General features: G+C 40.9%; 3 protein-coding genes across 4 annotated transcripts; all 3 read left to right on the top strand.

Moving 5' to 3' along the window:
• Window positions 1-1984: 1984 nt before the first annotated feature.
• Window positions 1985-4166, top strand: LOC122395167 (piggyBac transposable element-derived protein 4-like). 2 transcript variants are annotated; one of them, XM_043392547.1, is made up of 2 exons: window positions 1985-3726; window positions 3797-4166. In XM_043392547.1, exons 1-2 carry the CDS (start codon window positions 2362-2364, stop codon window positions 3860-3862), a joined length of 1431 nt encoding a protein of 476 aa, XP_043248482.1. In that variant the 5' UTR covers window positions 1985-2361; the 3' UTR covers window positions 3863-4166. The 2 variants fall into 2 exon arrangements, with proteins under 2 accessions (XP_043248482.1, XP_043248481.1); XM_043392546.1 differs by having other exon boundaries at window positions 3840-4166.
• Window positions 4167-4660: 494 nt separating this feature from the next.
• Window positions 4661-5472, top strand: LOC122395243 (39S ribosomal protein L33, mitochondrial). The gene is made up of 3 exons (XM_043392672.1): window positions 4661-4800; window positions 4931-5034; window positions 5220-5472. Exons 1-3 carry the CDS (start codon window positions 4760-4762, stop codon window positions 5267-5269), a joined length of 195 nt encoding a protein of 64 aa, XP_043248607.1. The 5' UTR covers window positions 4661-4759; the 3' UTR covers window positions 5270-5472.
• A 3719-nt stretch (window positions 5473-9191) lies between these two features.
• Window positions 9192-9894, top strand: LOC122395297 (thioredoxin domain-containing protein 12-like). The gene is made up of 2 exons (XM_043392739.1): window positions 9192-9463; window positions 9573-9894. The coding sequence occupies exons 1-2, from the start codon at window positions 9192-9194 to the stop codon at window positions 9892-9894; spliced, it is 594 nt and encodes a 197-aa protein (XP_043248674.1).
• The last annotated feature ends 2288 nt before the right edge of the window (window positions 9895-12182 follow it).

The following is a 12182-nucleotide window of genomic DNA, read 5'->3' on the forward strand; positions in this document are numbered from 1 at the left end:
TACGGAAATACACGTTTTAAGACCTCCTGATCATAATCGAATTATTGAAACAAAATAAATTCATTTTTATTATTCCTATATATGAGCGTAGATATGTATATCATTTCAGATATCACTTCTGACACATCTGGCAACTTATAACCATTACTGCTGGCTACTGCCAGCCTCTCGCAGCCTCTGCTGGCTTCTGCTGGGCCTCTGCTAACCTCTGCCAACATGTGCGGGCTTCTGCCTGTCTCTGCTGGCCTCTGCTGACCACTGCTGACCACTGCTAACCCTTGTTAACAACTTCTGCCATGATATATATGTATTAAAACATTGTATAATGTAAATCTATGGCAATAAATGATATAATTACAAATAATTCTATGTGTTCTCATCATTTTTTACCTTCCTTTCCCTCTCCAAATCATTACATTAGTTATAAGACTCCCTGGCACTCCTTGGTTTCCTTGAACCCACTAGGGAGTCTTGAAACTCGGAAGTTTGCTAAAAATTCAGGGGTTCCAAGAATTCTCGGCGTTTCCAAGAAATTCCAGGGCTTCCCAGTTGTTTCAGGACTTTCCAGCTGTTTCAGGGCTTTCCAGCTGCCAGGATTTTTTCGTTGTTTCAGGCCTTTTTCGGTGTTTCAGGCTTTCCCAACTGCCAGGAATTTTTCGTTGTTTCAGGCCTTTTTCGGCGTTTCAGGCTTTCCCAGCTGTTTCAGGACTTTCCAGCTGTTTCAGGACTTTCAATTGTTTCAGGACTTTCAAAAATTTAAACGGGACCCCGCTGAAATCTTCTCGAGGAACTTAGAAATTTTTCGGGCGAGAATTTTTAAGAGAACTTGAGAATTTCAAAGTTAATTTTTCGTTTTAGACTTTGTTATGAGGAGGACATGATAATGGAAGAGGTGGCAGGTATCTTATAACTATGGGAATGCTTTGGAGAGGTAAAGGAAGGTAAAAATGACGAGAAGACATAGAATTCTTTGAAATTATAACATTTATTGCGATAGATTTACATTATACAGAGTTTTAATACATATATATCAGGGCAGAAGTTAGAAACAAAGGTCAGCAGTGGTCAGCAAGGGCCAGAGGGGTCAGAGGGGCCAGCAAGGGGCAGTAGAGACCAGCAGGGGCAAGCAGTAACAAGTAGTAATCGTTGTACGTTGTCGGAAGCATAAGGGGTGGTCAGCAGTGGTCAGTAGGAGTCAGCAGGGGACAGCAGGGGACATCAGAGGGATGCAGAGGCATGCAGCGACCAGCAGGGGCAAGCAGTAACACGTAGTAATCGTTATACGTTGTCAGAACCATCAGGGGTGGTCAGCAGTGGTCAGCAGAGGCCAGTGGAGACCAGCGGAGACCAGCAGGGATCAGCAGTGGTCAGCAGAGGGATGCAGAGGCATGCAGAGACCAGCAGGGGCAAGCAGTAACACGTAGTAATCGTTACACGTTGTCAGAAATATAAGCGATGGTCAGCAGAGGCCAGCAGAAGCCAGGAAAGACATGAAAGAAAATATATTTTTCATTATGGTGCTTTGCTTATGTGCGCCTACATAGGTTGGAAAGTAAAAATGCCAGGGAAGCCGAGATTCCAAATCGTATGCCGTTGATGCGAGGATCGGATGTTGGTTGTTCAAGAGCGAGAAGGCAAATGCGAGCCTTCCTCTCTCGACTCCCACGAGGCGGTCCGAAATTACTTCGGGCAGCTTCGGAGAATCGAGAGAGAGGGCATGCGTCAGTTTGTCTTTGTCGACTTTCCGTAACTCCACGAGCTCACGTACGCGTGATCTGGCATGGGTGAGTAGGGCACCGTCGGTGCTTTTCTGGCACCTCTGCTTGCCCATCCAAGATTCCACCTCTTTCATGGTTGGTACTACATCTAGTGACTTTCCCCTCTCGTGGCATGAATTATTGTTTATAGATATAAAGAGACAAACAAAATTCATACATGAATGACGAGCTAAAAAAAAGGTTAGAAAACACTCTGGCTGCCAGAGTCTGGCATTCAGATAACACTACCATTCTCATTGGTGTTTTCGCACCTGCTTCTGCCTGTATTTGCTCGCATCATTCGCAAAACACATTAACGAGGAATTACAACTTAGCAGTAGTTTAGCAAAATAGCTTTCTTTTTGGATGATTTTTAAAAAGCCATTTCACGTACCAAACGTAACCAAATAATCATAACAATTTCCGTTCGTTCACCGATCGACCGAAAAGTTGTTTAAAAACATGCGATGATGGTAACGTGTTTATCTCTCCGCAAATATGACGTATAATTTAATTGTGTTTTAAACTTCGATGGCGATCGAAGTCGTTTTCAATTTATAACAGTACGAGTCCGTGAATTTCTCGTAACTTTTACGATCTAAAAATGGTTGAAAAGAAACACACGACCGAAGAACTGCTCGAAATACTTAAGGATTATCACATAAAAAGCGACGAAGAAAGTCTTTTTGGTAGCGATGATGATCTGAATTCTGGTAGTGAGAATGAATTGCAGTCTTCCGACGATAACACCGCCTCGTCGGAAGAAGAAGAACCAGTCCACTCGGAATACTTGAAAAAATGTTTGTTACCAAACGCGAACGAGTCCGAAGCACAATGGACACAGAATGTCGTGAAACGAGAAAAAGTATCATTTACAGGCAAATCTGGTATTCAGATACAACTACCACCGAATATCACGCCGATAGCATTGTTCGAGCACTTGTTCGATCGCGATGTAATTATGCTAATGGTCTTGGAAACGAACAAATACGCGCAACAATATATTAATAAGCATCATCTGTCACAACATGCCAGAATGAAGACATGGAAAGAAGTAACAGAAAACGAAATGAAAAAATTCATTGGAATTATATTATTAACCGGGCTTATTAAACTTCCCAAGATAGAGGATTATTGGAAAAAGGATCCACTGTTCTTCCATCCACTTTTCCATCATATTCAAATGTCATACAATCGATTTTCGTTGATCCTAAAAAACTGGCAGTTCTGCGATAACAAGGAAGCAACATCTGGAAATAAATTATACAAAGTCTCCAAAATTATGGAAATGCTCTTGTCGAATATTCAAAAGTTGTATATTCCCGGTGAAGAAGTATCCATCGACGAAAGCATAATTTCCCATAGTACTCAACTCACCTTACACCAGTTTAATTCTGTCAAATGCCACAGATGTGGAATTAAGATATACAAATTGTGCGACATGAGTGGTTACGTTTGGAATATGTGTGTTTATAGTAGTCTAAGTAAAAATAAAAGGCCAGATTTGAACTACTCCGGAACAGTTGTTGTTGATTTGGGGGAACCGCTTCTTAATTGTGGCAGATTATTTGTAACGGACAACCGTTATAGTAGCATAGAGTTAGCGAGTTACTTGAAAGCAAGAAACACAGAGTTCTGTGGCATTCTAAAAAGCGACAAACGAAATTTCCCAGAAAGTTTAAAAACGATAAAGCTGAAACGAGGCGAAATGAAATCGATGTCAAATTCGGAAGGAATTCGCATTTTTAAATATCAAGACAAAAAAGAAATCTTTATGATATCGACGTTTCATGGAAATAAAATGAAAACAATGACGAAGTCGAAACAATCGGGAGAAACGGTAACGAAGCCGAGCGTTATCGTAGATTGTAACAGACTAAAAAGTAGCATTCGTTTGTCAAATCAAATGATTAAATATTATTCGCTGGCAAGGAAAAGTATCAAGTGGTACAGGAAAATATTATTCCAGGTACTTAGCATAGGAGTACTCAATAGTTGGATTATCTACAATAAGATATCAAAATCATCTACACTTGTAGATTTCACGAAAGAGATTTCGGCTTCGTTACTTGGGAATTTCAGTACATCGGACAGACAGTACTTAAATCAACGCGTCGGAGGTGTCCACGAATTAACGAATATACCGAGGAAAGAGTCTGGAAAGATTGTACGGAAAAGATGCGTTTCCTGTTACGCTAACATAGCAAATTCACAGAACATTGAAATAGCTAGAAAAAGAGCCAAGAAAGTAAGCACGGAATGTTTACAATGTAGTAAAGCTTATTGTCTCTCTTGTTTTAACTCTAAACATAAATCGTCGAGTTAAAAATGTTTACTTTCCGTGGACACGATCCGAGATGCTCCGTCACGCTTTACGTTTTTATAATTTTGTTCTTTTTAACATCGGTAACGCGAATAACAAATATTATTTTTAATGACATGTATTATAGTTCAGAACAGAAAACGAAATATATGTTTTACTTAAATTACTCTAACTTTATATTATAATGTTAATATAGCTTAACTTACCATCAGTATTAATATCATAAGTTAAATATTGTACCATAAACATTCGTAGCATAAGTTGTAAGTTGAATGTTACAAATTTAAATATAAATATTAATTTATTACGTGTTATTTTTCTGGTGAATTTATCAAAATTCCTACCCTGTTTGAACTACTGTTTTGAAAACGTATTAATGCAACACGTCGTGGCACAGACCATGTTGTACCAAGATGGCTGTGAATTACTCGTAAATTATTCGCTGTATAAGAAAATGGTTAAGAATTACACAGCGTTGTGAAAAACCGATTTAATATCAAAAGTTACTAATTTCTAACAACGTATTTCCTTCATAGTCGGTTGATGGTAAAGTAAATTGCGAAGTTACTAGATTGCGAAGTTACTAGATTGATTTTCTAACCTCTTTCGATTGCTATACGTGCCGTAACATAGAAATCACTTCTAAGCAACGAATTTGGTATAAATAAAATTTGAAATTATGTTCTTCACGAATATATTACTTAAGAAAGTTAAAAGCAAGTGAGTATATGCAAGCTAGCGCATAATTTTGTTTTAAAACGTAAATATAGGTTAGTTTTGTATATGTACTACATTATCGAATAATTGAACTGTAGATTCGATAAATAAATATTTTATCGTTTGTTTATAGAGGCGTTTTAGTGGCGGTTGAAAGCGTGGCATCCGGACATAGATATGTGGTGCCTAGAGAGAGAACAGCCGACAAACTGGAAATAGTAAAATTTGATCCCTATGGTAAACCACTAATATATTTTTAATATATAATCATAAATGACATGTTATAACATATTGCCATTCCAACATATTTCTTCTTTGTTTAGAATTTCAAAAGAATAAGAGAATATTATAAAATTGAAACATTTGTACTATGTATAAATTTATGACAAAATTCACTTATTAAATGAATTATGTATTTTCAGTTCAAGCTATGGTGTTGTATAAAGAAAAGAAGAAACTCACTAGTATCTAAGTACTGCTTCACCCAGTATGTTCCATTATGATAAATTGTTATAAATAAGATTGTAAATGTTCAGTAATAAAACAATGCAATCTAATGTTCTCAATAACATTTACAAAGGCAACAATACTGGCTTCCTGTTTCAACAGTTACAACAGGTTAGCCTCTGGGCTGCTGTTGAAATTGTGCAAAATTTAAAATAGCATTTACTGTTAACACCCGATTTATATAGTAATGAAATAATTAAATAAATCAAATTTGTACAATCTAATGCGAATGTATAGAGATTGATTAAAAAATTGTCGTCCGTGGTGATCAAAAGTAAAGTGGGCTACGTTCGGTATCTCGTATCTGTAGATACGAGGCAAAGGGATCGATTGTCGTGCGTGAAACAATGAGATATCGTCGTAAATGGTTTTGAATACAGCGTACCTGATATCATCGTCTTGCACGGGTCGTGCGTTTAGTTGTATGTATCGAAAGGAACGGGTAGGGACCGAGAAAGAGAAACGGAGGACCTCGAAATCGAGATTGGGGTAGGTTCCCTTTGATCTTTAACAAGGAACGCAAAGTTGTATTATTTCCACCTGGATTTCAAACGGTTTGAAATCCACGAGGCGTGAAACGCGACTCTATTCTCTTTCTCTTACCCTCCTTCGCCAAACCCCTTCCACGCGCCGTTCTCCTTCGCCCTGCTCCTTCTCGCTCTTTACTCCTTTTCGGCGGTGCAGGGGCAACTCGGGCGTCGTTTACTGATGTTGCCAATTCAATTTCTTCTGGCGGACTATTGTCGTGGGCAGAAGAGGGTTGCAGTCGCGGAAGGGGCCCCCTCCCACCCCGAGCGAATCGTTTCTATCTTTCGCGATTGTGCGTGTGACAGCTCCTGACATCTAGATTTCTCGCCGTTTCTTTCTTTCTCTTAAGGAAAACTTTCTCCTGCCCTCGCGATGCGATAAATGGCCCCGATGCCCTTTGTTTAATTTACGGAGGATCAAACGTCGGACAAATTCTCGTTTTCCCGTATTGTTTCCAATATCGACCTTTGGTAAAAATGTTATTTTCGAGAATTTAATATTTGTCTCTAGAAAGTGTTGCGTCAATTGATTCTGTTTTACTCTCTCTTTACAATGAGTTACAAAATTCCAAGGATGATCTCGAGTCGAAAAGTCGAACCGTGAACGAAGACTCGTTTAAGACTGAAATTGTTCATTTTCGTTACCGAAAGCTCTCGATTATTCGCGAGCACGTAAACGGTTAGCCGGCAATTAAAGTGCATCGACCATTCCTCTGGTAAAAGTCAGATTCAGCTGGGACGAAGAATTAATTCTCCGCGGGGTTGAGGACGGAGAATCGCGGAAACAAATGGACCTCCGACGGAGCAGATTTTTTTTCGTCGTGGCGCAACGAGTTTCGAAGCTGCGTGCAACAGCGAAATTGTTAAAACGTTCGTTGTTTATGGTTGACTCGACGGAGCAACCGGTAAAGGAGGAAACAGTACGCAACGAAGAGCGAGACGGAGCGATGTGGTGGCCCGTTAGAGGGAGGAAGGAAGGACGATAGAAGGAAAACAGTAAACGAAAGGAAAGCGCGAGGAAGAGGGAAAGAGGCTCGTCTGGGCCTTGGCGCGTTTCAGTTGCCTCGCGTTCGAGGGCGTTTTTCGCCCGTGAGTTGTTCTTTGCTTATTACAGTGTGTGCACTGGGCTCGAGCTCGCTAAAGTGGTTTTGCTGCTAATTAACTGCGTTATTTTTACAACTCTCTTGCTCCCATCCACCTCCCACGTCTCCTCACGGCCTCCCTCTTCCCTTTTTCCTCTTTCCATACCCCTCGGCTGTTCTCTCACATTTGCAATGGGGTTCAATAATTCTGCGGCCGCAACGCCCTCTCACTCCCTCCTTTTCTCACCGCGTTTGTTATACACGCGTTTTATGCGTGCGTTTCTGAAACGTCTATTTTTACTGCATGCACCAGAAAGCAGAGATGGGATCAAGTTCGATACTCATCCCGATCGATTCGACATCCAAACTAGGGATTGCAAACTGTCGTAATACCAATTTCGGTTCTTAAAACAATTACGAAGTTGCTGAGATAATAGTTCTCGTGTAACGTCGATTTAGGTTATGTTTCCATTTCAGTGCTATATCGGTCACGATTTGATGAATAACGTTCCGTAAAAAGTGTCCAGGTCATAATAAATCATATTCTGTTCTAAAATCTATTTATGAACAACGGTATTATTTTTCGAAGCACTGTTCGCGGTACCGTATATTTACGTAGATGCATTGAACGTTCTTAATTTTTATTATTTTACGCTCCGCGTACGTTTGCGGTTTATACAAGCGTAAACATAAAATAAAACGCGCACGAGGATATTTCTAAAAAATGGTTCTCCTCCCAGGCATTTTTTTTTTTCCCTCTGCTTGAAATTGCTGCCTTTATACTTGCACGGGGGTTAATTTTACATGCATATATTCTCTGTGTATTTTTTGAGAGCGCGTTTGTGGAAAATTTAACGAGGCGAATATCGGTAGGTTTTTAAGTACGCCCGTTTGAAATGGTTTTTTAAGCGCGCAGCTACTCAACCGTTATTCCATCATGTTATCGAAACGCGAGTATCATTAACTATTTAAAAGAAGGCGGTGGGCGAGCGGGAGGGGAGCGTAATTACTCTCTTCAATATTTCTGGAATAGGCAACTTTATATTTGAACGCCACCTTTTAACGTTTCTATGCTTTTTCCGCGAATAAAGTAAGTCCAATCGCGCCACCGTTCAGCGAAACGATAAAAAAAAAAAAAAAATGCTTCAACAAAACAACAATGATTTTCACGTCGGAAATTCTGCTGGCGAAAGTAGGAATTACCAACAGCGTTAAAATGAAAACTCACCCGAAATCGTTCTATGTAATCGCAGACAAAAGAGAAAAACAAAACGTACCACTTCCATCAAAATAATGGAACTCCTTCTGTAAAATAAATAATAAACATACGTGGTGGTAATCTGTATTATTAAAACGGATACCACGCGAGGCGAGAGATATATGCACAGACGAGGTACACGAGTAGATCTTTCGTCCAATGTATTTTTTCAGCTTATTTTTCTGGGGCTCTAGAGCCCCATGGTGATTGAGGAGGTGGGTCGATGTGGACAATTGTAAAGCAACCATAATCGAACATTTACAGCCCAAAGTTTCGAGTTGTTATCTTGGTAAAAGCTGAAACAATCAGCTATACCCAAAATCTGTAAATACTTCTGTTGATCCATAATTCCATCAATAATATAAAGGTTTTCTAGTCCTAGAACCCCATACTATTATCGACCCACCTCCATGCTTAACGAAATATTGATTTTTCATACTCTAACACTTTTTTACGTAAAATGTTCCGAAGAACTGAGACAAATAAGAACATGTTTCATTCTAACCTCTTTTCGTGTAATGACGAGTCTGACTCGCCATACATCAGTTCTTTATACCGATGTGTGCAATAAGCACTGTATTTTTACACGACCTTTTAAGTTTTATATATTCAATTCTGTCTCCAAAATTGTTTAGATGATAATACCAAGTGGAAAGTTAGCAATAGAATAGAATGAAATGAAATAGATATAAGAAGAATACGAACGCCAATAACAGCATGAGTAATGAGAATAAAACAGTCAAGATGGCGCTAGTGGTACAATCTTGAATAAAATACGAAGCTACGAAATAAGAGATTGAATCACATCACAATATGATATAAACATAACCAACTTTTTCGAGTTTTTGAAATCTCAAAATTTTTCCGTCGTTTTTTTGTTAATCCCTCATTCTTTGAGCTTTTTTAAATGCGTTACTGGATACTAGGTTTATTTTACACCTTTTTCATGTTCGTGATCGGAAACGATTGCAATTGATTCTTTTGTTCGTTACGTGTGACGATATTCCGGCCATTAGAATCATGCAAAATTTGATTCGGTGCTTCAAATATGTGAGTTCCTTCAGTCTCGTTGACTTAGCAAGTCAAGTAATAGGAAATGATCTCATTATTACCGAATGCGATGGTAGCTTCGATCGATTGTTCAAATGGAGGCGTTTTCAGAACGGTTTCAAGGAGGCTAAAGCCTGCAGGAAACCAATATTGCTATTTGTTCACAAACCATTATGCCCCGCTTGCCAGACATTGAAACAAAAGTTCTCAAAGTCTGTAAGACTGATGGACCTTAGCGATAGGTAAATATTATGTGAAGTGTTAAAATTACGGTTAACAAACGATTCAAAGTAGGTAACATTAGTAGTTTTCTAAAGCGTCTGCTAGCGATTCGACTAATCCGCGTTGCAGCTTCGTCATGATACAGGCGGAACAGGAGAAGTGCAAACACATGGACGAACAGAAGTTTCTGCCCGATGGAAAATATGTGCCTAGAATTTTGTTCTTTACGCCGGATGGCGATTTCATCGAGGACGCCTATAACAAACACCCGAACGCCGACAAGGAGCACAAATATTTCTACAGTAATCCCTCGCAAATTGCGGAGTCCATGTTATTCGTTCTGAGAGAGTATATTAAAGGGCCACTGTCGGTACTGTTCGAACACGAACGATGGAAATCAGACAATTGGGACACGGATGACGACGTTCTGACTCCCACCGTGTTGTCTTGATTTCGTAGTTCGAATAAATAAACTGCACGCATTTGATAAAAGAAATTAGCGGTTTCGTGATACTTTCATTTTATACAAATAATATTTCGTTATACTTTATACGTTTTATACGAAGGATTTATCAATGAAGAAACTAACAATGGACTCTGTTCAAAAGAGGGCAGACGCAACGTAGGATTGATAAAAAATAAAGATCAAAGGGAGGCAGGCAGAATACCTCGAGCAGCTGCTGTGAAGCCTGTCAGCGAATCGGTTAATTTGGTAACCAATCTGAATGCGAGTTCGGGACAGGCGTAGCCATTTGAACACTGTTCCCAATGTCTCGAGTCTGCGCCCGTACATTAAACACCCTTGCACATCAACCTATCGCCAGCAACCCTGACGGCGCTTGCGTTTGCAACTGTTGCCACATCCGGTAATGGTATCGGATTGGTCGACACTGTCTCACCTAGGGCTCGTAGACCACGCCCATTTCACCCTCTTCAAGTATACTGTTGATACACGTTGCTATATCGAGAAGCCTCCATTTCTTTTCTCGCAACGTTTAGGGCAAACGGGGTACGCGGTGACACTACGTGATTTTATTGACTTTGTCGAGGTCCAAGTTTTGTAATCCTCGTGTATCACACTTTGATCTACAAATTTCGATTAGTTTGTAAATTTATAAATCAGATATAGTTTATGAAAAAGAATAGATTAAATAGAGCTTGGGTTTTAGAACCAGACTAGCCACCGAGCATGATTTTGATCAATTTAAAACGAAATTAAAGTTGATTCTGATTCCAAGAAGTTTGACTAGGGGCGAGGGTAACTCGAATGCGTAACATTCTTGTACGAAATCTGCATATGGGCGGATCTAACTTAGGTGGACGAGGGGTAACAAGGGTGCAAAGTGATGACCAATTGGAGAGTGTGGAAGAATACAAGTAACTATGGCAAAATCTGCCATCCAAGCCACAAAACCGGTACGTTGGGTTTATGAAGGGTGCACGGAGAGTTCCTATAATCCCTCCTATTCGTACCAAATTATAACACTTAACCCCTTCTTCATGGACCCCTCAAATGTACGGACATGTTCTAAAGCAGTCGACAACGAACTTTCCTAAAGATATCTAATAGACTACATTTACAGGTTTCCGTTCATCGTCTTCATCCCCTAAAGTTAAATATTTACCATCAAAATTTTTTCTATTTTATCATTTCTAGGAGTGGAATTCTCGACTAATAAAAGCTACAAACTTTCTTCTAGATCCTGTTCTCGATTCTCGATCTCGTATTCGAGGGATTATCGGGGTTCCCGCGATCGTCGCGTGTTAGCGACACGTGTCGTCTAACGCACGTTACCGATCGACGTACGACGTCGAAAATAGACGGTCCACGCACCGGGCTACCGGGCAGAGAAACGGCGCACAGAGGAGCCCACGCACATGGGTTATGTATGGATCTCGGCGCGTTCTGTGTTTGAAGGGTTGCAGATAATATATAGCCCGTTTCGGCGGAGAGAGCTTTTTAGCTTTGACCGTTTCATCCGGCGTCGGTCGGTCGGTCGGTCGGTCGGGCTGCCTGCGCTATTGCGCTGCCCGTAATATCGACGTACCTATATCTCCGCGTCCGTCACGTTCTTTTTTTTTTATTATTTTTTTTTTTTTTTTTTTTTTTTGTCCCATCCACCTCGGCTCGCTCGCAGCCCTGGGCTCCTGGCTCTCTGCGGGGCTTTAAAAAATGATCCGGGACATTATTTTTACGCGGTCCTCCACCCTCGACGCCCTTTCCATCCTCTCCCCCAACCCCCCCCTTTTCCGACGACCCGTGGATTCGAGTGACCGGTCCGGTTCAGCCTCGTCGTCGTTTCCGCCGGCGCGGCTTGCAATGTGCCGCATCAGCGAATGTGCAAAAATTGAAGGGAGAGGAACGGAAGAAGGGGGGTTGGGGGAAGCAGGGGGCGTCGTTGGTGCGGTAGAAACGGGGGAAAAAAGAGGAAAAATCGGCGACCGTTTCGCGGAAGAGAGAGGGTGGGGGGTGGGGAGGGGGGTTAGAGCGTGGGAGAGAAAGGTGGATCGGTCGGGGAGACGACGGGGACGAAGTGAAAAAGTTGCGGCGAGGTGTGAACGCAGGAGAAAGGAGGGAGACCGACAGATGGAGGGAGACAGAGGAGAAAGATTATATATCTCGTCTCCCACGTCTGTCCGTTCGTACAGTCGTTTCCAGGGTATGGATGGTGGCCCCGTGGATATATCGGTGCCTGGAAGCCATTTTCAATTCAATCTGTTAAAAGCACGTCAAAAAGT

Source organism: Colletes gigas, unplaced genomic scaffold, assembly GCF_013123115.1.
Source record: "Colletes gigas isolate AHSC1104 unplaced genomic scaffold, ASM1312311v1 Colletes_gigas_Sc00005, whole genome shotgun sequence".
Classification (NCBI taxonomy): domain Eukaryota; kingdom Metazoa; phylum Arthropoda; class Insecta; order Hymenoptera; family Colletidae; genus Colletes; species Colletes gigas.